This window comes from Lutra lutra, chromosome X (genome assembly GCF_902655055.1).
Source record: "Lutra lutra chromosome X, mLutLut1.2, whole genome shotgun sequence".
Lineage (NCBI taxonomy): Eukaryota > Metazoa > Chordata > Mammalia > Carnivora > Mustelidae > Lutra > Lutra lutra.
Genome location: NC_062296.1, coordinates 46,303,626 through 46,329,290, shown reverse-complemented (window position 1 = coordinate 46,329,290; position 25,665 = coordinate 46,303,626). Strand labels below are relative to the sequence as shown.

At 37.7% G+C, this 25,665-nt stretch overlaps 1 protein-coding gene and 1 pseudogene across 1 annotated transcript in view; both read right to left on the bottom strand.

Annotated features, from left to right (window-relative positions):
• ATP7A (ATPase copper transporting alpha) overlaps positions 1–25,665 on the bottom strand; it is a 176,612-nt gene that overhangs the window by 29,289 nt on the left and 121,658 nt on the right. The window contains exons 7-14 of the mRNA XM_047715684.1: positions 14,328–14,489; positions 12,176–12,252; positions 11,565–11,790; positions 9,952–10,185; positions 8,707–8,798; positions 7,112–7,239; positions 5,971–6,125; positions 5,633–5,767 (exon numbers count right to left, since the gene is read on the bottom strand). Coding sequence (XP_047571640.1) covers positions 5,633–5,767; positions 5,971–6,125; positions 7,112–7,239; positions 8,707–8,798; positions 9,952–10,185; positions 11,565–11,790; positions 12,176–12,252; positions 14,328–14,489 — 1,209 coding nt within the window. The remainder of the gene's footprint in view (positions 1–5,632; positions 5,768–5,970; positions 6,126–7,111; positions 7,240–8,706; positions 8,799–9,951; positions 10,186–11,564; positions 11,791–12,175; positions 12,253–14,327; positions 14,490–25,665) is intronic.
• Positions 3,513–5,425, bottom strand: LOC125092171 (solute carrier family 2, facilitated glucose transporter member 3-like; annotated as a pseudogene).

The following is a 25,665-nucleotide window of genomic DNA, read 5'->3' as shown; positions in this document are numbered from 1 at the left end:
AATAGAGAAAAATGGAGCGCTCTTCCCTAAGGTCAGGAACAGGACAAGGATGTCCACCAGAACCATTTTTATTCAACATAGTACTAGAAGGCCTAGCCACAGCAATAAGACAACAAAAAGAAATAAAAGGCATCCAAATTGATAAGGAAGAAGTAAAACTTTCACTATCTGCACTTGACAGGATACTGTATATAGAAAACCTTTTGAAAGACTTCACCAAAATCTGCTAGAACGATAAACAAATTCAGTAAAGTATAATCAATCTACAGAAATCTGTTGCATTTCTATATACCAATAATGAAGCAGCAGAAAGAGAAATTAAGAAAATAATCCCACTTATAATTTCACTAAAACAATAAAATACCTAGGAATAAACCTAACCAAAGAGATAAAAGACCTGTACTCTGAAAACTTAAAACACCAATGAAAGAAATTGAAGATGACACAAAGAAAGGGAAAAATAGTCCATACTCATGATTAGAAGAACAAATAGTATTAAAATGTCTATACTACCCAGGACACCTGTGTGGCTCGGCTGGGTGGCTGACTCTTGATTTCAGCTCAGGTTGTGATCTCAGAGTCCTGGGATCAAGCCCCATGTTGGGCTCTGCACTCAGCAAGGAGTCTGCTTAAGGATTCTCTCCCTCTTCCTCTGCCCCTCCCCTTGCTTGTGCTCACTCTCTCCCTCTAAAATAAATAATTTTTTTAAAAGTCTATACTACTCAAAGCAATCTACAAATTTAATGTACTACTTATCAAAATACCAACAACATTTTTCACAGAACTAGAACAAACAATCCTAAAATTTATATGGAACCACAAAAGACCCCGAATAGTCAAAGCAACATTGAAAAAGCAAAACAAAGCTGCAGGCATCACAATTACAGGGTTTAAGTTACATTACAAAGCTGTAGGAATGAAAACAGTAGAGTAGTGGTACAAAAATAGATATATAGACCAATAGAACAGAACAGAAAATCCAGAAATAAACCCACAATTATATGGTCAATCAATCTTGAACAAAGCAGGAAAGAATATCCAGTGGAAAAAAAGACAGTCTCTTCAACAAATTGTGTTGGTAAAACTGGACCGCAATATGCTAAATGAGGAAACTGGACCACTTTCTTACACCATACAAAAATAAATCCAAAATGGACGAAAGATCTAAATGTGAGACAGAAAACCATCAAAATCCTAGAGGACAACACAAGCAGCAACCTCTTTGACCTCGACTACAGTAACTTCTACACTTGATCTTAGCCAAAAGCCAAGAAGCGATTCGACTACAGTAACTTCTTACTAGACATGTCTCCAGAGATAAGGGCAAAAATGAACTATGGGACTTCATTAAGATAAAAAGCTTCTGCACAGCGAAGGAAACAATCAACAAAACTAAAAGGCAACCTATGGAATGGAAGAAGATATCTGCAAACTACATATCTGGTAAAGGGTTAGTTTCCAAAATCTATAAAGAACTTACCAAACTCAACAACCCCCCCCAAAAAAAACCAAAAAATCCAGTCAAGAAATGGGCAGAAGACATGAATAGACATTTCCCCAAAGAAGACATCCAGGTGGCCAAGAGACACATGAGAAGATGCTCAACATCACTCATCATCAAGAAAATGCAAATCAAAACCACAATGAGATATCACCTCATACCTGACCAAATGGCTAAAATCAACAACATAAGAAATAACAGGTGTTGGTGAGTATGTGGAGAAAAACAATCCCTCTTACATTGTTGGAGGGAACTGGTATAGCCACTCTGGAAAGCAGTATGGAGGTTCCTCAAAAAAGTAAAAACAGAACTACCCTATGATCCAGCAGTCACACTACTGGGTATTTACCCAAAGAATACAAAACCACTAATTCAAATGGATACATGCACCCCTGTGTTTATGGCAGCATTATTTATAACAGCCAAGGTATGGGAACAGCCCAACTGTCCATCAATTGATGAATGATTAAGAAGATATGGCATATATTTATAATGGAATATTGTTCAGTCATCAAAAAGAATAAATTCTTGCCATTTACAACCACATGGATGGAGCTAGACAGTATAATGCTAAGCAAAATAAGTCAGAGAAAGACAAATACCATTATTACTTTACTCATATGTAGAATTTAAGTTACAAAACAAATGAACAAAGTGGGGGAAAGCTAGAGCGAGCGAGAGAGAGAGAGAGAGAGAGAGGCAAGCCAAGAAACAGGCTCTTAACTATAGAAAATAGTTACCAGAGGGTAGGTAGATGGAGGGATGAGTTAAACAGGTGATGGAGATTAAAGAGTGGACTTGTGATGAGCACTGGGTGATGTATGGAATTACTGAACCATTATATTGTATACCTGAAACTAATATAACACTGTATATTAACTAGCTGGAATTAAAATTAAAACTTTCAAAAAAATAAAAATCAGCAACTAAAATCCAAAAAACAAAACTGGGTTGCCCGTTTGGAGGGCTCCCCCACCAGATGGGTAGTTAGGAGTAGTTTAAAGAAAAAGAGTCCACTACATGGGGAAGAACTTTTTTGGTCCAGTGAGGGGAGAAAGGATTTCTAGAATTAAACTTCCCTTCTCTGGACTCCATCCAAAATCAGAATCCATCAACCACCATTAACTACAATGCCTATTTTCGTAATCATCCTAGACTTCAAGTAATACTACGTATAATCTTCAACAAAGAAAAAAGTTCCAAATGAAACCAGTAGCTTCTTAGTAATAGGCACATGACTTTTCTAAGAAGTTAAACTTGAGAGTTTCCACCTGAAGGACAGAAATTGTTAAGAGGCAACGTGCAAATCTCACACATCACCTCATGCACACTTCAATGACATACTACATTTCTCTCTAAATGTAGAGACTCTTGTCTCTACAAAATGTATATGACTCTTATTGTACCTTGACTTTTCCAGTATCAAATCTTCCACCCTATAATCTCTCTTTAAGCACCTCCCTCTAACCTCAATTTCCTTATGTTCTCATTATTTGGTAAAATTGCTATACACTTAAAGAACTAAATATTTGGAAAAAAAAAAGAACTAAATATTTGTGTAATAAAACCAGAAGACAAATAAAACTCAAGTTAATTTTCTCTGCAGAGCTGTACAGAAGTGAGGAAGGTGCTCTTATTTAACCCCTCTTTGCCCTCCACACTCATGTAGATCTACTTCCTATTAAGTCTAGGATAGAGGAAACTGTACCTTACTCTTAATTCCTGTATGTCCTTGTGAGGCAATACTCAACTCACAACCCAATGGAGAAAAAGCTGGCAAAGTTGTCATGTGCCAAGCAGCCAATTCCTTTTGAAACAAAGGAAGTTTCCCTTAGTCTCTCCTAAACAGAAGAGAATGTCCAAGTAATAAAATGTTTAAGAAGCCACTGAAGATACAACTAACTCCAGCATTGGGTTCCTCCGAGTGCTCATGAAGTATATGGGAAGAGAAAGGAATCAAGTAGCAGCATTCAGAAACAGTCTGGGTTACAACCTGATGAAGTTCCTCTCTCTCTCTCTGTCATTCAGGGAGAGTTTGCTTTTTCATGTTGGTATGGATGCACGGCTTAGACCTTGGTGGTAGGAAGGATGCTGTTTATCTCCAGAGTGGGCCATTTGTCAGTTCTACCTGCCTCTTCCACCTGCCCTTCAAAGACTCATGTAATTTCCGCAAAAGTTCTGCCATGGGTTTCAGGGACTAAAGACCAAGAAGATAACAAGGAAGCCAGTGAAGACAATACAAACACAAGCAGACTCCTAAATAGAATGCAGCTGAGGGGGAAGAGCTGCCCAACCAACAAGCTGGAAGTCCAGCTGGAACAAAGCCCTCTGCCATTGCAGCTGGGTGGGGTCCCCAGCCGAAGAGTTTGGCCACAAAAAAACAGTTTCAAAAAAAGAGCATGAAGGGGCGCCTGGGTGGCTCAGTGGGTTAAAGCCTCTGCCTTTGGTTCAGGTCATGATCCCAGGGTCCTGGGATCGAGCCCCACATTGGGCTCTCTGCTCTGCAGGGAGCCTGCTTCCTCCTCTCTCTCTTTCTCTGCCTGCCTCTCTGCCTACTTGTGATCTCTGTCTGTCAAATAAATAAATAAAATCTTTAAAAAAAAAAAGGGCATGAAGACCAAGACAGCTGCGATACAGACAAAGCCCATTCAGTTATACTCATCCTTTAATAGCAATGAAATGGTCATGAGGATGGAACAAAAAGCCATCCTTCCAAGACCAATCAAATGTAGAGTCTTCCTCCCTGCCCTTTCCATCAAAAGCAGAGAAACTACCATGAAGACAGTATTCATCACATCCACACCAACAGCTCCCCAACAGCTGCATCTTTGAAGATTCCTATTCAGTAACAGAACACAGCACTGATTCCAGAGAGCTGCTGGAAGAGCTGGAGCATGGTGGAAATGACAATATGCTGTCAGTAGCTGGGCATGCTGAAGAGCTCTAGCACAATGACTTGCTTTTCTTGGGCCATCCTGGCACTCTCATCTTTCATCTCCCTGATGTTCTGTCTGGGTCAGATTCTGGGTGCCCTGCAATCACTAGAAGATCTTCTTAGCACTCTCTTCTTCCTTTCTGTTAATGACCAAAAATCTAGGACTTTCAGGGCAAAATGGAAGGGCTATACTTTGTAGGACAGCTAGAATGATGGTGAAGCCCAAGAGCAGGGGCCAAAGCTCTTCAGTCTCCAACATGACTTTCAGACCAAAAATGCAAGCCATCAGAATCCTGACAACAATGCCTAGCTGGTTGGGAATGCCAAAGCCCCCTCACCTGACACCATAGGGCATGTAGGAGATATTTCTCCAATGCACATGGGCACAAAACCTGTGCAGTATCTGCAGGAGAGGTGGGGTAGGGATAGGTTGGTTGGATTATGAACATTGGGGAGGATATGTGCTATGGTGAGTGCTGTGAAATGTGTAAGCCTGATGATTCACAGACCTGTACCCCTGGGGCAAATAATACATTATATGTTAATAAAAATAATTTTAAAAAACACGAAATTTTTTTTAAAAAGGTTATATCTCTAATAAGAGGCACAATCCAGGTCTACTTTACCACTTTACAACACCATACTTTAGAGACTATCATAGAACTACAGAGGAAGTGGCACTAATATTTTCATATATTTATAAAGCACTTAATAAATTACAAAGTATTTCCAATATATTATCTTATTTAACTTTCACAACAACTGCAAGTTATGCAGGATGGGCATTATTAGAATCTCACTTTATAAATGAGAAAACTGAAGCTCAGAGAGACATTAAGTTGACCTAAGATCACCCCGATGGTATATGGCAGAGCTGAGATCCCAAGGTTTTCCTCAATATTATCTGTAGTCCTTTGAGAAAGCAGTCATATTGGGAATGAGACTAGGTATAAGATATAAAAGTTCAGTACTCACTTTGGGACAATCATAATGAAAATAATTTAAAAAGTAATGAAAATAATGAAAAAAATCTTCCAGAGGGAAATTTTTGTATTTATGAAATACAAATATTATTATCACCCTCCCATTCTAGGCCCATAAAGATACTAGTAATTACTAAAGCTATTTTCCAAATAATAGTTTATGCAAAAGATTCACAAACTGTTTTATGTAAAGAGTTGTTACAAGTCACTTACAGGAAAGTAGGTTTCCACAATTTCAAAATTCAGAAATCCAATTATAATCCAAACCAAGAGAGTAGCAATGGAAACAATAACAATAAAAGGAACAAAGTAGCCACTGAGTTTGTCTGCAAACTGCTGGATAGGAGCCTAGAACAACAATAATAACAATAATACATGTATCAGCCTCCTTTTTTTGATAATGAATACAGGGTATATTTGGTATTACACACAAATATTTTAATAATCTCCATATTAATGTAACTGGAGTTAAAAGAAAATATAAACACTAGATCAGGATTTATTCTTAGCAGTCTTTTAAAAAAATACTTTTTCCCAAGAAATTAAGTTACCTTTGATGTTTGCGCCTCTTCCACAAGTTTGACAATTTGAGAAAGTGTTGTGTCAGCTCCAACATGGGTTGCACGGATAAGCAGTGACCCATTCTGGTTAATGGAACCAGCGATTACTGTGCTGCCAGATTTCTTAGCCACAGGCATTGCCTCCCCTGTAGAAGGAGTTAAGTCAGATTTAGGGAGCATAAATACATACTATCTTAAAACATGCTATTATGTATTAATTGTCAAAAATATGTAGAAAGGAGATTTTTAGTTCATGAAACAGAATCCAGATAAATCCCTAGGTGAAACTTGCCCTCCCTTTTCTCTTACGTCAGTTCTGGGCCAACCCCAAGGACACATACCTTAAACTAGAAAACTCTATTAAGTCAGCTCTTATATACGGACACTTTTAAAGTTGCACCCTAGTCTTGGATCACTGGTCCTCAATATGTTCCCAAGGAGCATTTAGAAATGTGGGAGTTTTTGTTTATAACTACTGCTGAAGCATGGGGTGCTGCTACTCTTAATTTAGTGGGCTGGGGTCGGGGGATACTAAATGTATTACAATGCGCAAGCAGTCCCCTCAGAAGAATTGTCCCATCTGAACTGGCAATAGCACCCTGTTGAGAAACACAAGAGTCCAAAATTATTTCCTTATAGTCCATAAGCTGAGCGTCTTCTGGGACTATCTTGAGGGTTCAGGCAGCAAAGGCATTCTTTTGGTTCTGCTCCAGACTGCCCTTAGTTATCTAAGATCTCTAAAACTACTCCAAGGCCTAATTTCTTAGAGCAGGCCCTGATGTGGAAAATCCAGAGTCATATCCCAGCTCAGACCAGACCAGTCTTTAGGTCAGGAAAAATAAACAGGTATTTTCTCAGGAAAACCTGCCAAAGTCTCTTGGGTTTTGGATACACATTCTAGTCATTAACACTGCTCAGTGAAAAAAAAAAAAGCTTTCAGTAGCATAATGAAAAACACAAAGTAAATCTACAGAAATTGATTTAATACCATTTTTAAAAGAATTCCTATTCTCTTTACTCATCATTTACTCATTCCATAATTTTTTAAAAAGCTCTCCACTTTTTATTCTTCTTTTAATTAACACTTTGGGTGTACTTTACTTTCATGTCATGATTCTCTGAAAGAACATACCTGTGATAAGGGACTCATCTACCATAGAATGGCCTTCAATAACACGACCATCCACTGGAAATTTGCCTCCTGGAACAACTTTAATGATGTCTCCGCGTTGTACGAGTTCCACATCCACTTGTTCTTCACTGGATCGGAGTTAAAATAAAAAGCACTAGGAAAATATGCTTCTCACCCTGATCTTTTCATGCAAGTTTATTGGTTCATGTTAAGCCTGTCGCTCCATAATTGTTACCAATGGCAACTAGAACTAACATTTAAGCTGGGAGCTACAGTATCAGTCTGGCTTACTGCTGGGGAATAGCTCAGTACCTGGCACAAAGGATATATTTGTTGAATAGTGACTGAATGAAAAAATGAAAGCTTTAGAAAATAATATAAGGGGTTTTATTTAACTAAAAATTTATAGGAAGCCTGGGTGGCTCAGTCAGTTAAGTGTCTGCCTTTGGCTCAGGTCATGATCCCGGGGTCCTGGAATGGAGTCCCACATTGGGCTCCTTGCTCAGTGGGAAGCCTGCTTCTCCCTCTGCTTGCCGCTCCCCCTGCTTGTGCTCATTCTCTCTCCCTGACAAATAAATAAATAAAATCTTAAAAAACAATTTATTTGTTGTGTAAATTTGCCTACATAATTTTACGACTATATAAATAAGAAATACAAAAGAATGAAAATTTTAAAAAAGAATGAAATCTTATCAAGTCTTTAGCTCTAACTTCCAGTTTACAGGTAACAGGAGCTATAGAACAAGTTAGATGATGCCACAAAGAGCAAAGAGTTAAATTCAGACTGTGTGATATTCTACCGGACAATTGATGGATGGTTCTCTAACAAGTCACCAGTAAGTGGTGAGGCATGGTGGGGAGGGAGGGCAAACAGAAGGGAAGAGCTGCTCTAGATTAAAAGAAACTTGTCAGTCAAATGCTTTGACACATAGACCTTGTTTGATTTCCATTTCAAACAACGAAACAAAACTTTTGGATACGGGGTGCCTGGATAGCTCAGTCGGTTAAGCAACTAACTCTTGGTTTTTGCTCAGGTCATGATATCAGGGTGAGATCAAAGCCCTGGAACAGGCTCTAGGCTCTGTGCTCACCATAAGATCAGCTTGAGATTCTTCCCACCTCCCGCCCCGCCCCCCAGCTGCTCTTCCCCATTTGCTCCTCCCCCAACTCATGCAGAAGCACTCTCTCTCACTCTCTCACACACTCTCTCTCTCTTTCCACCCTCTCTTTACAATAAATAAATAACTTTTTAGGGACAACAGGAGAAATGAGAATACAGACTACATACATATTAGATGATATTAAGGTACTGTTAATTTTGTTAAGTGCAATATGGTATTATAGTTACATAGGAATATGTCCTATTTTTAGAGATACTACAGGAACATTTAGCAATAAACCAACATGACTGGAATTTAAAATACTACTGCAACAATATAAAGATAGAATGCATAGATATGGGCAAAATGTGAATAATTGTTAAATCTGGGAGACAGATGATGTAAGTTCATTATACTCTTCTCTCTACTTCTGGGTATATTTGATATTTTTTGTAAGAAGTTAAAAAGATAAGGGGAAAGAATGAAAATAAATACCTTAAGAGAATATTATCAGAGTCAAGAGTTACAATAGTTGCTTCTGTAGCTTGTAGTGAAATTAGCTTGGCAAGAGCCTCTGATGTTTTGCCCTACAAATTAAAACAAACATGTTAACAATGCTAAGGAAGTAAAAAGCTCAGGTTCTACCTAAAATAAGGATATAAAACTTAACATTTGCCAAAAAGATAGCTTTAGGAATACTAATTAGTTCAAATTAGAAAATGTTTCACTTCAAAAATGTGAAGTCTACAAAATATAAAATGTATTATTAGGTATAATTTATAAATAAGTGATGTAAATTAACAGGAAAAACATCAGGAACCCAGGCACATAAGTCCTTTGCTTATGGACATCATTAGGCAATTCATTTAAGACATAAAATACCTGATGTGGAGAAAAATGTTTATTCCTCCTATTAATGGAAGAAATAAAAACAAAAGCACCTCTATGATACCATTTAATGCCTACCAACTTAGCAAGAATTTATACAGGAGTTAATGCTGGTGAAGTTGTAGTAAAACTACTTCACTAACATATTCTTACTGCCAAAAGAATGTTATTTGTTGCATGAGCCATGAAAAGATTTATGCCCTTTACTCACATACTTTGTAATTTATCCTAAGATACTAATTCAACAGAAATTACTATTAAACACGAATATGTTTAATGCAGGATTGTCTAAAATTTAAAACTGGAAACAGTCTAATTGGGAACAAAACCAAAATGGTTTAGTGGGTTATAGCACAATAATTTGACAAAATGTTATTTAGAAAATACCAAATAATTATATCTGGACTGGAAAAATGGGGAAAAAACTTTCTAGTGTTAAGGATAAACTAGTATGTATACAATGTTTGCCACTCTGTAAAAATATAAAGGTATGTAGAACAGGATTGGAAAGTAATTTCCATTATTGCATGGGATTACAGGTGAATATTTTTTCCATCATTATTTTAAATCCTGTGGTCACATCAATTTTTCCATTAAAAATGTGATATAAGTAAGTACTTAGCAAATGTTTCTCTCTTGAAATAAGCATGGATATAGTGTACTATCTACAGTTTTAATTCCATAAATTTTATAAACCTTCTACAGGAATATTTAACTTAAAACATTACAAAATAGAAGCACTTCTTTTGTTAACTATATAAATCTATGTATATTTCCAACAATTACTGGTCTAAAAAATATGATCACTTATCCATCCAAGATTTTAACAAATGTCACCCTTTCTTACTGTACCTTTGCTATATGTTCCAGCCACCGGCCGAGGGCAATAAATACAAATAGCATAGGAGGCGTATCAAAGAAAGTTATAGGGTTTACTTTGGCTCTTTCATACATTGCAACCAGAAGAATAACCAGAGAGTAGGCAAATGCGATGGTGGTCGCCAGCACAATCAGTACATCCATATTTGCAGTTTTATGTCTCAGTGCTTTGTAAGCCTGAATGTAGAAGTACCAGCCTCCAAAAAACTGTAACAGAGGAACAATAATTATTGCTTTTTTATAAAATGCAGAAATTTACATATATAGCTCAGGAACAAAGATACAGTCTCAAAATTAATTTCCTTTGGCTTTTATCTAAACCAGAAACACTAAGGAAATATTTTAAGCTGAAATAACAATGTCTGTATTTTAGCAGGTCTGTGTGTGTTGAGGCAAACTGCAGCAGAAGTCCTTGGCAGCTGTCCTCTAAGATCCAAGGGATATTCCGTAGTATAACAAAGTCAGATGATTCTCTGATTTTTCTTTTAGATGCTAGCAAAAACAAGAACTAAGAAAACAATTACATTTTTTTTTACTTTTTTTAATATATGTATACATAAAACTCAGCTCCCCTGCCTAAAATTCAACCTAAGTGGAATATTACAAGCTATTGGAACTGCTGGCTGGCTGTTTTCATTGGAAAACAACTGAAAAGTTTATTTTTCATTAGTATGAAGAAACATACTAAGATGTTCTTAAAATCATCATTGCCTTTTATAAGGATCAGAGAAAGGAATAGATTTATGAGATGTAAGTGTTCCATAGTAAAAGTTTATTTGAAAAGAAGAGTTGAGGGGCGCCTGGGTGGCTCAGTGGGTTAAGCCTCTGCCTTCAGCTCAGGTCATGATCTCAGGGTCCTAGGATGGAGCCCTACATCAAGCTCTCTGCTCAGCAGGGAGCCTGCTTCCCCCTCCCCCTCTGCCTGCCTCTCTGCCTACTTGTGATCTCTCTCTCTCTGTCAAATAAATAAAGAAAATCTTTTAAAAAGAAAAAGAAAAGAAGAGTTGAAAACATACAGAAAGTAATGGACATCAGTACCAGGGAGAAATAATAAAAATAATAACATAATATTATAATTATCATTTATAATTATAATATAATAATTATAATATAACTACATATATATAATATAATAATTATAATTATGATATCATAATTATGATAATTATAATTATTTTATTTTATATAAGTTATTAATTAAAATATTTATAAATATACTTAATATAATAGTAGTATAATTAATTTTAATATGTTTAATATAGAATATTAAATACAAATATAAATAAAATATTTTTAATAATAACTTTAAACAAAGTTATATACAACAGCAGATATGAATGCTAAATTCATATCTAAATATGAATTGAACTCTTTCTCTCTGCTTTGTTGTTAAACAATATCCTTAGGAGTTAAGTAGAATTTATTATCCACTTTAACCGCTCAGTTTAAGATTATTTTTATAAAGCATCTAGCATAAAATGATCAAACTTCTGGCTAATATCTGTTTTGATATTGAAAATAGCCTTGCCTGTCACATTTTGCTATTTTTCGTTATTAACATATACACTTGCTGACATTTCACTTGCCTGTACAGGTACACACAATAGAAAGGATAGCAAATTCATAATGGACAGTCCTGGCAGGATCTGGCGCTCCAGGAACATAGAAGAATGAATTTTGATCATTTCTTCTTGACTCATGTTCTTATTATGGTGAAGAGTTGCAAGATGGTGATCCATAGCCATCATATATATCATCAGCCCCATTACGGGAATACAGAAAAAGAGGCTCACAAGGAAGGAGCGTCTCCACCTTACGTAAAAAAAGAAACATCATTTTAGTAAGTAGCTGGTGGTTAAAGATTCTATGCACTATAGGGAAATACAAATTATGACCACTCCACCCAATATAAGGATGACATTGTAAAAACTGACATGTCAACAGGATGTTAAATTTGTAATAAAGGGGGCACCTGGGTGGCTCAGTCAGTTAAACGTCCAATTCTTGATTTTGGCTCAGGTCATGATCTCAGGGTCATGAGATCGAGCCCTGCATCAGGCTCTGTGCTGAGTGTGGAGCCTGCTCAAAATTCTCTCTCCCCCTTCCTCTGCCTCTTCCTCACTCTTTCTCTCTCTTAAAAGAAATTTGTAACAAAGAGTCAAAATCTGTTTTTCATTGATGCACCAAAAGCACTTACTGTCTTATTTCTCGTTTATGGTCCAGGTGGCTTGCTGATCGATCCTTCTTGACCAAAGAAGCTTCAAAACCTAAGCTCTAAGGAAATTCATGAGAAAACAATTATTTCACTGAATATAAAACTACTACATAGAGAAATTCTAAGACATGGTACTGTCATTAAGAACAATTCAACTCAATTACTGAAAGCAAGTCACTCTGATGATTGCAAAGGTGAAGATATACTCCCTTCCCTTAATTACTTTTGTTTATAATCTTTCAACAAAGAAATGAATAGATCCTTTACTCTAATTAATGTCTAGCCTACTGTTCTCAAACTAATGATTTAACTCAAGTTCAGCTATCCTCACTAAGATTCTTAATATATCAAAAAGTAAGCTAAAGTATCTAATAAGTAATTTTAGAAAAAAGAAAAGAAAAAAGCAGAATCTGTTGGTTGGTCAGGCTGATGGTGTTGATGACTTAATAAAGACAGAATTCAATAATAAAATCATAAATCTTACATTTAGACAAGCATCATCCACTAGTATGGACATACATTAAATTTTAGCTTTGACATCTATCTATCCATCTATCCCCTGAACAAATTTAGAAAACTGAATAATAGGCCACAAAAGTTAGCACCATACTAAATATGTTATTGAAGTCTTTGCAGATGCAGTCTCTACTCTTCTTCTATCAGAAAAAGAACATGAATACACATTTTCCCCAATAAAACAAAGTATTAAAGAAAACTACACATACATAAGACTCATATGCCCATAGACAGTAACATACTCTATATTTTCAGCTACTAGGGAAAATGCTGCCATCTTGTATTTGTTGGCATTGTAGCACAGCACAGTGAAAAAAGCAAGCATGCATTTCACAGTCAGAAAGAATAAGCTCGGGGTGCCTGGGTGGCTCAGTCAGTTAAACATCTGCCTTCAGGTCAGGTCATGATTCTAGAGTCCCAGGATTGAGCCCTGTGTCAGACTGCCAGGGTGTCTGCTTCTTCCTCTCCCGCCTCCTGCTTGCTCTCTCTCTCTCTTTCTCTCTCTCTCAAACAAATAAATACTTATTTTTTTAAAGAAAGAATAAGCTCAAATCCAGCTATGACACTTACTAGTTATGTGATTTTGGGTAAGTACCTTAATTTCTCTGAACCTGAGTTTTGTCATCTCTAAAATGAAGATGACAGCACTGTTGTGAGATTAAATTAAGAGTTGAAGCTTTGCAATCTTGGTAACTGGCTCATAGTAAATACTCAATAATGCTAGCTTCACAAAGATGTTAATGGCATTATTATCTATATTAATAGGATCTTATCTGAATATTAATATGCTCCAAGCATTATAACACCAAGGGTATACCACATTAAAACTTTTAAAGCATTGTCACATGTACTACCACTTGATTTACTGAAGAACACAAGATAAGTCTGTGACAAATAAAAGGGTTTGGTCTTTTAAATTTCATACTTAAAAATACATCGTTTGTCAGCAGAATCAGATCTATAAATACAGAAGACAATCTGATGATTGCCAGAGGGGAGGTAGATGGAAGATGGGTAAAACGGGTGAAGGGGAGTGGGAAATACAGGCTGCTGGTTATGGAATGACTAAGTCATGGGAAAACAAGGTAGAGCATGGTAAATATAGACAATGGTACTGTAATAGCATTGTACGGTGAAAGATGGGAGCTACACTTATGGTGAGCATGCATAACTACTGAGTTGTTGAATCACTATGTTATATTCCTGAAACTAATATAACGTCGTTGTGTCAACCATACACAAATTTTTTTAAATTACAGTTTGCTTTGATCTAGGTACAATAAAGCATCTAGCATGATGCTTGCTTTTTAAATAATTAATTACTCTTACAACAAATTGTACTTTACTGCCATTTTCTAAATATTTTTAAAGGATTTGTGATTCTACCTTCAATCAACTCCTGATTAATAGTGCCAATATGCCTTTGCCTAACTCTTCCTGACAAAGACTAAGGAAAAAAAAAGGTTGTAAACATATTCATATCAAATTTGGGACATGTTAATTGAGAATAATCAAAGGAACCATATTTTTTCATTGTCTTTGATAAAAACTAGAAGTGATTCAATAGAGTGCTGACTGAATAGGTAAGAACACAGAAATCCAAAATCTTACCACTTACTTCAACTGTATGGATAATATCCCTGGGACCAATAATTTCCGGGTCATATTTAATATGTGCTTTGTTGGTTGCCAGGGCCACAGAGCAATAGAAGATCCCTCTGTGTTTTGTGAGGATAGACTCTATTTTATGTACACAGGAGGCACATGTCATTCCTCTTACCTGTTAAAGACAAAGGTTTTGTTATTCAGAAATCTACTTTTCCTCCATTAAACATGAATTATAGCATGGGATGAACACAAAAGGTCTTATCTGCACTATTAATATCCTCCAGATATGTTCACTAGAATGCTGTTTTTATATAAAATTACATTGAACAAAGATATGGTCTAGCCACAACAGGTTAAATAGAAGAGGATCTCATTAAGTCAGTCTCTCTCTTCCTGTCACTACTCTATCACTACCCAGTGATAAAGGATCAATCATTTCTTGTACTGAATGTCTTGTTTCTCCCTAGATTTCTTAGTCTTCAGTATTACTTTTATCAAAGGTTAATGGATGACAAAAGTATTATACCTTTGTCTAAAAATGCATTTTGCCTTATGTCTTGGGTGAGGTTAGTATTAAACTATAAAATGGAGGGGTGCCTGGGTGACTCAATGGGTTAAAGACTCTGCCTTTGGCTCAGGTAGTGATCCCAGGGTCCTGGGATCGAGCCCCACTTCGGGTTCTCTGCTCAGCAGGGAGCCTGCTTCCCTTCCTCTCTCTCTGCCTGCCTCTCTGCATACTTCTGATCTCTGTCTCTCAAATAAATAAATAAATAAATAAATAAATATTTTAAAAATTCTAAAATGGAATAGCAGTCATTCTAGAATGACTGTGTGTACAGCTCAGCAAATCCCTCCCCCCAAAAGCAATGATAAATTGAACAAAAGTTCAAAAAACAGCCCTTTAAAGACTCTGGGAAGTGATTAAAGGATATATAACAAATTACAAAGTTTTTATTCAAGAATATATACTGAAAGAATATAATGGTGTACTAAAGGCCTTTGAAAATTATCTACTCCATAAAAACAATGAGAAAACTAGCAAAAACTGACAAAACCAACTTTTTTTTGAAATTTGGAAATTAAATAAAAGATTTTGGCAATCCAGGAAGCATGTATTCAAGAAAATCAGATGGTGGCACCTGGGTGGCTCAGTCAGTTAAGTGGTTGACTCGATTTTGGCTCAGGCCATGAACTCAGGATCCTGGGATCGAGTGCCATGTCAGGCTCTACACTCACCAGGCAGCCCATGTGAGGATTCTCTCTCTCCCCCTCCCTCGGTTTTTCCCCCAACTTGCACTTTCTAAAATAAATAAATTGTTAAAAAAAAAAAAAGAATTAAAGGGAGGAAAGGAAGCAAGATGGAGGAGGAGTAGGAGACTGAAATAGCATGAGGTCCCAGGAGTTCAGCTAGATAGTTATCAAACCATTCCAAACACCTACAAACTCAACAGGAGATAGAAGAGAAGAAGAGCAGCAATTCTAGGAACAGAAAATCAAACACTTCCTGGAAGGTAGGATGTGTGGAGAAGTGAATCCAAAGCAACGGGAAGATAAACTGTGGGGGAGGGGCTGGCTCCTTGCAAGTGGTGGATCAGCAGAGCACAAAATCAGAACTTTTAGAAGTCTGCTCCACTGAGGGATGTTGCTCCAGAGGCTAAGTGGGGGTGGAGCCCTCGTGGGGGCAGTGTGGTCTCAGGACACACGGGGCCACAGAAAGACCGGGGGTGTCTGAGTGTGGCAGGGCTGCCAGGTATCAGAGCAGAGAAGCTGGCAACAAACATGGAGCCAGAGCCAAGGAGTGAGCTCTCAGCTCGGGGTTACCTTAAACAGTGACCCAAGGCATAGTTGGGCCATTGCTCCTCGAGCAGGGACACCACAAATGGCAGATCCAGAGAGACCCCCTCCTTTCTCCTCCAGGAGGAGCAGCGTGATAGCATGCTGCAGGAATCTGCTGGGCTTGGAAACTCCAAACGGGGCCATGCGCCAGAGACAGAAATGCTCAGTCACAGGTCAGGTAAGCACAGACTGTGGCCGGAGACCACGGAGACTGGAGGGACTGACTGCTTCTCACGGAAGGCACATTGAGAGTGGGGGCCCAAGCTCTAGGCTCCTCTGGGGCCAGGGATTGGGAGCCTGCCATCTTCATTCCCATCCTCCAAAGCTTTATGAAAAGTGATCAGGTAACAAAAGCTCCAAGAGCTAACCCAAGCAGATTACTTAGCCTGGCCCCTGCCAAGGGTGGTGCAATTCCACTTCAGGCAAAGACATTTGAGAATAACTGCAACAGGCCCCTCCCCAAAAAGATCAAAAAGAACATCCAGCCAAGACCGAATTCAAAGAGAACTGTGGAACTACAGAGCTAGGGGAAAGCAACACAGAGAATTCATGGCTTTTCCCCCCATGATCTTTTAGTCTTGCAAAGTTAAATTTTTTTTATTTTATTTTTTTCTGATTCTACTTTTTATAACTTTTCCTCTTTCCTCTTTTAATATTTTTAAACTATTTTATCTTATCAATATCTTTTTTTAAAAATCTTTTTGAATTTTCAGTTATACTCATATTTTATCCCTTCATTGTATTTAAAATTATTTTTTAATACATATAGCTCTTTTTTCTTTAAAATTTTGGGATACAATTTCTTCTAATCAAAATTTACCCTAGGGGCGCCTGGGTGGCTCAGTGGGTTAAAGCCTCTGCCTTCGGCTCAGGTCATGGTCCCAGGGTTCTGGGATCGAGCCCCGCATCAGGCTCTCTGCTCGGCGGGGACCCTGCTTCCTCCTCTCTCTCTGCCTGCCTCTCTGTCTACTTGTGATCTCTGTCAAATAAATAAGTAAAATCTTTAAAAAAAATTTACCCTAAATCTAGCATCCAGCCTGATCACATTCTCTCCTCTTTTTTTCATTTTCCAACCAACTTCTCTTATCAATTCCTTTTTTAGAATTTTATAAATTTTCATCTTTATATTCATATTCTGTCCCTTCATCATGTTTACCCTTATGTTTGTATATACATAAGTATTTCTTTCCTTAATATTTGGGAGGCAGTTTCTATTAAGACACCAGAATATACCCAAAATCAAGTGGGTGGCCCTGTTCTATTCAACAGTCTAATATATATATATGTGTGTGTGTGTGTGTGTGTGTGTGTATGCATTTTTATTTTCTATTTTTTAATTTTTCTCCCCTTTCTTCTCCCCCCAGTTTCAGGTCTCTTCTGATTTGGGTAGCATATATTTTTCTGGGGGTTTTGGCACCCTTTTAGTATTTTACTCTCTCCTTCATATATTTTTATCTGGATAAAACGAGAAGGTGGAAAAACTCACCATGGAAAAAAGAACAAGAGGCAATACCAACCTCTAGGGACCTAATTAACATGGACATTGGTAATATGTCAGAACTAGAGTTCAGAATGATGATTCTCAAGGTACTAGCTCAGCTCAAAAGAGCCATGGAAGATATTAGAGAATCCCTTTCTGGAGAAATAAAAGAACTAAAATCTAACCAAGTAGAAATCAAAAAAGCTATTAATATGGTGCAATAAACAAATGGAGGCACCTACTGCTAGGATAAATGAGGCAGAAGAGAGAATTAGTGATATAGAAGACCGAATGATGGAGAATAAAGAAGACAAGCAAAAGAGAGACAAATAACTACTGAACAACGAAAGGAGAATTTGAGAGATAAGTGATACCATATGAAGAAACAATATTAGAATAATTGGGATGCCAGAGGAAAAAGAGAGAGAGGGGCAGAAGGTATATTGGTGCAAATTAGAGAATGTCCCTAATATGGCAAAGGGAACAAGCATCAAAATCCAGGAGACACAGAGAATCCCCCTCAAAATCAATAAAAATAGGTCCACACTGCGTCATCTAATAGTAAAACGTACAAGTCTCAGTGACAAAGAGAAAATCCTGAAAGCAGCTTGGGACAAGAGGTCTCTAACATACAATGGTAAAAATATTAGATTGGCAGCAGACTTATCCACAGAGACCTGGAAGACCAGAAAGGAATGGCATGATATATCCAGAGCACTAAATGAGAAAAATATGCAGCCGAAAATACTATATACAGCTAGGCTGTCATTGAAAATAGGAGATACAAAAAGCTTCCATGACAAACAAAAATTTAAAAAATTTGCAAACACCAAACCAGCCCTATGAGAAATATTGAAAGGCATCCTCTAAGCAAAGAGAGAGCCTAAAAGTAACAGACCAGAAAGGAACAGAGACAATATACAGTAACAGTCACCTTACAGGCAATACAATGGCACTAAATTCCTATCTTTCAATAGTTATCCTGAATGTAGATGGGCTATATGTCCCAATCAAAAGACACAGAATATCAGAAAGGATAAAAAAACAAGATCCATTGATATGTTGTCTGCAAGAAATTCATTTTAGACCCAAAGACAGCACCAGATTTAAAGTGAAGGGGTGGAAAACAATCTACCATGCTAATGGACATCAAAAGAAAGCTGAGGTGGCAATCCTTATATTAGATAAATTAGATTTTAAGACAAAGACTATAATAAGAGATAAAGAAGGACACTATATCATACTTAAAGGGTCTGTCCAACAAGAAGATCTAACAATTTTAAATATCTATGCCCCTAACAAGGGAGAAGCCAACTACATAAACCAATTAATAACAAAATCAAAGAAACACATCCACAATAATACAATAATAGTAGGAGACTTTAACACTACCCTCACTGAAATGGACAGATCAAAGCAAAAGATTAATAAGCAAATAAAGGTTTTAAATGACACAGTGTACCAGAGGGACATCACATATATATTCAGAACATTCTATCCAAAAGCAACAGAATACACATTCTTCTCTAGTGCACATGGAACGTTCTCCAGAATAGATCACATCCTGGGTGGTAAATCAGGTTTCAACCGGTCCCAAAAGATTGGGAACATTTCCTGCATATTTTCAGACCACAATGCTCTGAATCCAGAACTCAATCACAAGAGGAAAGTTGGAAGGAACTCAAATACATGAAGGCTAAAGAGCATCCTACTAAAGAATGAACGGGTCAACCAGAAAATTAAAAAAGAATTGAAAAAATTCATGAAGACAAATGAAAATGAAAACACAACTGTTCAAAATCTTTGGGACACAGCAAAGGCGGTCCTGAGAGGAAAGTATATTAGCGATACAAGCCTTTCTCAGGAAACAAGAAAGGTCTCAAGTACACAACCTAACCCCACACCTAAAGGAGCTGGAGAAAGAACAGCAAATTAAGCCTAAACCCAGCAGGAGAAGAGAAATATAAATAGCGGAGAAGAGAAATATAAATAGCAGAGCAGAAATCAATGAAATAGAAACCAAAAGAAGAGTAGAACAAATCAAAGAAATGAGGAGCTGGTTCTTTGAAAGAATTAATAAGATAGATAAACCCCTGACCAGAATGATCAAAAAGAAGAGAGAAAGGACCCAAATTACTAAAATCATGAATGAAAGAGGAGAGATCACAACCAACATGAAAGAAATACAAACAATTATAAGAACATATTATGAACAACTATACGCCAGCAAGTTTGACAATCTGGAAGAAATGGATGTATTCCTAGAGATATATAAACTACTAAAACTGAATCAGGAAGAAATAGAAAACATGAACCACCCATAACCAGAAAGGAGATTAAAGTAGTCATCCAAAATCTCCCAAGAAATGAGAGCCCAGGGCCAGATGGCTTCCCAGGGGAATTCTACCAAACATTTAAAGAAGAATTAATACATATACTCCTGAAACTGTTCCAAAAGTTAGAAATGGAAGGAAAACTTCCAAACTCATTTTATAAGGCCAGCATTACCTTGATCACAAAACCAGACAAAGACCCCATCAAAAAGGAGAATTACAAACCAATATCCTTCATGAACACAGATGCAAAAATTCTCACCAAAATACTAGACAATTGGATCCAACCATACATTAAAAGGATTATTCACCACGACCAAGTGGGATTTATTCCTAGGCTGCAAGGTTGGTTCTACATCTATAAATCAATCAATGTGATATAAAATTAATGAAAGAAAGAACAAGAACTATATGATACACCCAATAGATGCTAAAAAAGCATTTGACAAAGTACAGCATTGATTCTTGATCAAAACTCTTCAAAGTGTAGGGATAGAGGGTACATACCTCAATATTATCAAAGCCATCTATGAAAAACCCACAGTGAATATCATCCTCAATGGGGAAAAACTGAGAGCTTTTCCACTAAGGTCAGGAACACAGCAGGGATGTCCACTATCACCACTACTATTCAACATAGTACTAGAAGCCCTAGCCTCAGCAATCAGACAGCAAAAAGAAATACAAGGCATCTGAATCAGCAAAGAAGAACTCAAACTCTCACTCTTTGCAGATGATATGAGACTTTATGTGGAAAACCCAAACGACTCCACTCCAAAACTGCTAAAAGTCATACAAGAATTCTGTAAAGTGTGAGGATATAAGATCAAGGCATAGAAATCAGTTGCATTTCTATACACCAACAACAAGACAGAAGAAAGAGAAATTAAGGAGTCGATCCCATTTACAATTGCAGCCAAAACTATAAGATACCTAGGAATAAACCTAACCAAAGAGGCAAAGAATCTGTACTCAGAAAACTATAAAGTACTCATGAAAGAAATTGAGGGAGACACAAGGAAATGGAAAAATGTTCCATTCTCATGGATTGGAAGAACAAATATTGTGAAAATGTCTATGCTACCTAAAGCAATCTACACATTTAATGCAATACCTATCCAAATACCATCCATTTTTTTTCAAAGAAATAGAACAAATAGTCCTAAAATTTACATGGAACCAGAAAAGACCCCGAATAGCCAGAGGAATGTTGAAAAAGAAAGCCAAAGTTGGTGGCATCACAGTTCCAGACTTCAAGCGCTATTACAAAGCTGTAATCATCAAGACAGTATGGTACTGGCACAAAAAGAGACATGTAGATCAATGGAACAGAATAGAGAGCCCAGAATAGACTCTCAACTCTATGGTCAACAAAGCAGGAAAGAATGTCCAATGGAAAAAAGACAGTCTCCTCAACAAATGGTGTTGGGAAAATTGGACAGCCACATGCAGAAAAATGAAACTGAACCACTTCCTTACACCACACACAAAAACAGACTCAAAATGGATGAAAGACCTCAATGCAAGACAGGAATCCATCAAAATCCTTGAGAACACAGGCAGCAATGTCTTTGACCTCAGCCGCAGCAACTTCTTCCTAGAAACATTGCCAAAGGCAAGGGGAGCAAGGGCAAAAATGAACTATTGGAACTTCATCAAGCTCAAAAGCTTTTGCACAGCAAAGGAAACAGTCAACAAAACCGAATGACAACTGACAGAATGGGAGAAGATATTTGCAAACTACGTATCAGATAAAGGGCTAGTATCCAAAATCTATAAAGAACTTATCAATCTCAACACCCAAAAAAAAAATAATCCAATCAAGAAATGGGCAGAAGACATGAACAGACATTTCTGCAAAGAAGACATCCAGATGGCCAACAGACACATGAAAAAGTGCTCCACATTTCTTGGCATCACGAAAATACAAAACAAAACCACAATGAAATAACACCTCACACCAGTCAGAATGGCTAAAATTAACAAGTCAGGAAACAACATGTTGGCGAGGAGGCAGAGAAAGGGAAACCCTCCTACACTGTTGGTGGGAATACAAGCTGGTGCAACCACTCTGGAAAACAGCATGGAGGTTCCTCAAAAAGTTGAAAATAGAGCGATCCTATGACACAGAAATCGCACTACTGGGTATTTACCCTAAAGATACAAATGTAGTGATCCAAAGGGTTACATGCACCAGAATGTTTATAGCAGCAATGTCCACAATAGCCAAACTATGGAAAGAACCTACATGTCCATCAACAGATGAGTAGATAAAGATGATGTGGTATGTGTGTATGTGTATACACACACATACACACACACATATATATGTGTGTATACACACACACACACACACACACACACACACACACACAATGGAATACTATGCAGCCATCAAACAAAATGCAAATTTGGGACACCTGGATGGCTCAGTCAGTTCAGCAGCTTCCTTTGGCTCAGGTCAGGATCCCAGGGTCCTAGAATCAAGTCCCGTATCAGTGTCCTTGCTCAGTGGGAAGCCTGCTTCTCTCTCTGCCTGCTGCTACCCTTGCTTCTTCTCTCTCTCTCTCTTTCTCTGACAAATAAAAATAAATAAATTCTTGAAAAAAAGAGAAATGAAATCTTGCCATTTGCAGTGACATGGATAGAGCTAGAGGGCATTATGCTGAGCGAAATAATTCAATCAGAGAAAGACAATTATCATATGGTCTCTCTGATATGAGGAATTTGAGAGGCAGGGCAGGAGGTTGTTGGGGAGTAAGGAAGGGAAAAATAAACAAGATGGGATCAGGAGGGAGACAAACCATAAAAGACTCTTAATCTCAGGAAACAAACAGGGTTGATGTGGGGGGAGGGAGTAGGGACAGGGTGGGGAGGGTATGTGCTATGGTGAGTGCTGTGAAATGTGTAAACTGATGATTCACAGACCTGTACCCCTGCGGCAAATAATACATTATATGTTAATAAAATAATTTTTTTAAAAAGAATTAAAGGTGGAGGTTCCTCAAAATGTTGAAAATAGAACTACCCTATGACCCTGCAATTGCACTGCTGGGTATTTACCCTAAAGATACAAACATAGTGATCCGAAGGGGCACATGCACCCGAATGTTTATAGCAGCAATGTCTACAATAGCCAAACTATGGAAAGAACCTAGATGTCCATCTATAGACGAATGGATAAAGAAGATGTGGTATATATACACAATGGAATACTATGCAGCCATCAAAAGAAATGAAATCTTGCCATTTGCGACGACGTGGATGGAACTAGAGGGTATCATGCTTAGCGAAATAAGTCAATCGGAGAAAGACAACTATCATATGATCTCCCTGATATGAGGGAGAGGAGATGCAACATGGGGGGTCGAGGGGGTAGGAGAAGAGTAAATGAAACAAGATGGGATTGGGAGGGAGACAAACCATAAGTGACTCTTAATCTCACAAAACAAACTGAGGGTTGATGGGGGGAGGGGGTTGGGAGAGGGGGTGGGGTTATGGATATCGGGGAGGGTATGTGCTATGGTGAGTGTTGTGAAGTGTGTAAACCTGGCGATTCGCAGACCTGTACCCCTGGGGATAAAAATATATGTTTATAAAGCTGTAAAAAAAAAAAAAAAAAGAAAGAAAGGATGAATCCCCAAGTTTTGTAGCAACATGGACGGGACTGGAAGAGATTATGCTGAGTGAAATAAGTCAAGCAGAGAGAGTCAATTATCATATGGTTTCACTTATTTGTGGAGCATAACAAATAGCATGGAGGACAAGGGGAGATGGAGAGGAGAAGGGAGTTGAGGGAAATTGGAAGGGGAGGTGAACCATGAGAGACTATGGACTCTGAAAAACGATCTGAGAATTTTGAAGGGGTGGGGGGTGGGAGGTTGGGGGCACCAGGTGGTGGGTATTGTAGAGGGCACGGATTGCATGGAGCACTGGGTGTGGTGCAAAAATAATGAATACTGTTATGCTGAAAAAAATAAAAAAATTAAAAAAAAAGAATTAAAGGAAAATATGAGAACACTATCTCACCAAATAAATGATATCAATAAAGAGAGAGAGATTATTAAAAAGGCCCAATGGACAGTCTGGAATTGAAAAGTATAATAACTGAAATGAAAGCAGTACTTAAAGGGAAATGTGTAGCTGTAAAGTTCAATATTAACAAATAAGAATGATCTCAAATAAATAACATAACTTTCCTGGTAAGATACTAGAAAAGAAAAAAAAAAGATACTAGAAAAGAAGAGCAAGCTAAACGTAAAGCAGGTAAAAGGAAAGAAATTGAAGATTAGAGTGGAAATTAACAAAAGAATAGAGAAAATCAAAACCAAAAATTGTTTTTCTGAAAAAACTGACAGGATTGACAAACTTTTGGCTAGACTGACCAAGGGAATAAAGAAGACTCAAGTGCTTACTATCAAGAATGAGGAGTGACTGCTAACAGGCAAGACGTTTCTTTTTTTGGGTTAATGAAAATCTCTTAAAATTAGATATGGTGATAGTTGCACAAATCTGAGGATATACAAAAACCACTGAATTGTACACCCTAAAAGGGCAAGGTTTATGGTATGTGAATTATATTTCAATAAAGCTATTAAGTTTTATTTATTTTATAAAGATTTTATTTATTTGATGGAGAGAGCACAAGTACAAGAGAGGTATAGCAGAGGGAGAGGGAGAAGTAGACTCCATGCTAAGCAGGGAGCCTGACATGGGGCTCAATCCTAGGTCTCTAGAATCATGATCTGAGCGAAAGGCAGATGATTAACCAACTGAGCTACCCAGATTACCCCTAAGTTCCAGAAATCTATAAAACATAAGGGCACCTGTGGCAGTCAACTGAGCATCCCACTCTTGGCTTTGGCTCAGGTCATGATCTCCAGGCCATGATCTCCAGGTAGTGAGATCGAGGCCCATGTCAGGTCCTACATTCAGTATGAGGTCTCCTTGAGACTCTCTCTCCCTCGCCCTCTGCCCTTCCCCCCATCTCTCTGTCTAAAATAAATAAATAAATCTTTTTTTTTTAAGTCTTTAAAAAATAAAAATCAATGGAGATGCCTACCTGGATCAGCTGGTGGAACACATAACTCTTGATCTTGGGGTTGTGGGTTTGAGCTCCATGTTGGGTGTAGAAATTAATTAAAAATAAAATTGTTTTGGGGCACCTGGGTGGCTCAGTCATTAAGTGTCTGCTTTCCATTCCGGTCATGATCCTAGAGTCCTGGGATTGAGTCCCACATTGGGCTCCCTGCTCCTCAGGAGGCCTGCTTCTCCCTCTCCCACTCCCCCTGCTGGTGTTCCCTCTCTAGCTGTGTCTCTCTCTGTCAAATAAAAAAATAAAATCTCTTTTTAAAAATTATATAAATTAAAAAATAAAAATTGTTTTAGGTTGGTACTCAAGATGGCAGAGGCATGGGGGACCCCGCTTCAACCAGCCCTCGGAATTTAGCTGGATATCTACAAGCCAGTCTGAACACCCACAAAATCAGCCTGAGATGTAAGATCTCTATGGAGGCAGAGGTTCTTCAGTCAAGAGGTACAAAGGACAGAGTTGGTATTGTGCAGATAGATATTGGAGGATAAACAGAACGGGGAGGGAGCCACGAGAAGCAAGCCACTGGAAAATAACACAATACCCCAGGGCAAAAGCGTCCTGCTCCTGAGGAAGAGCAACAACTTGCAGAGTGGTGGCTGTAGGA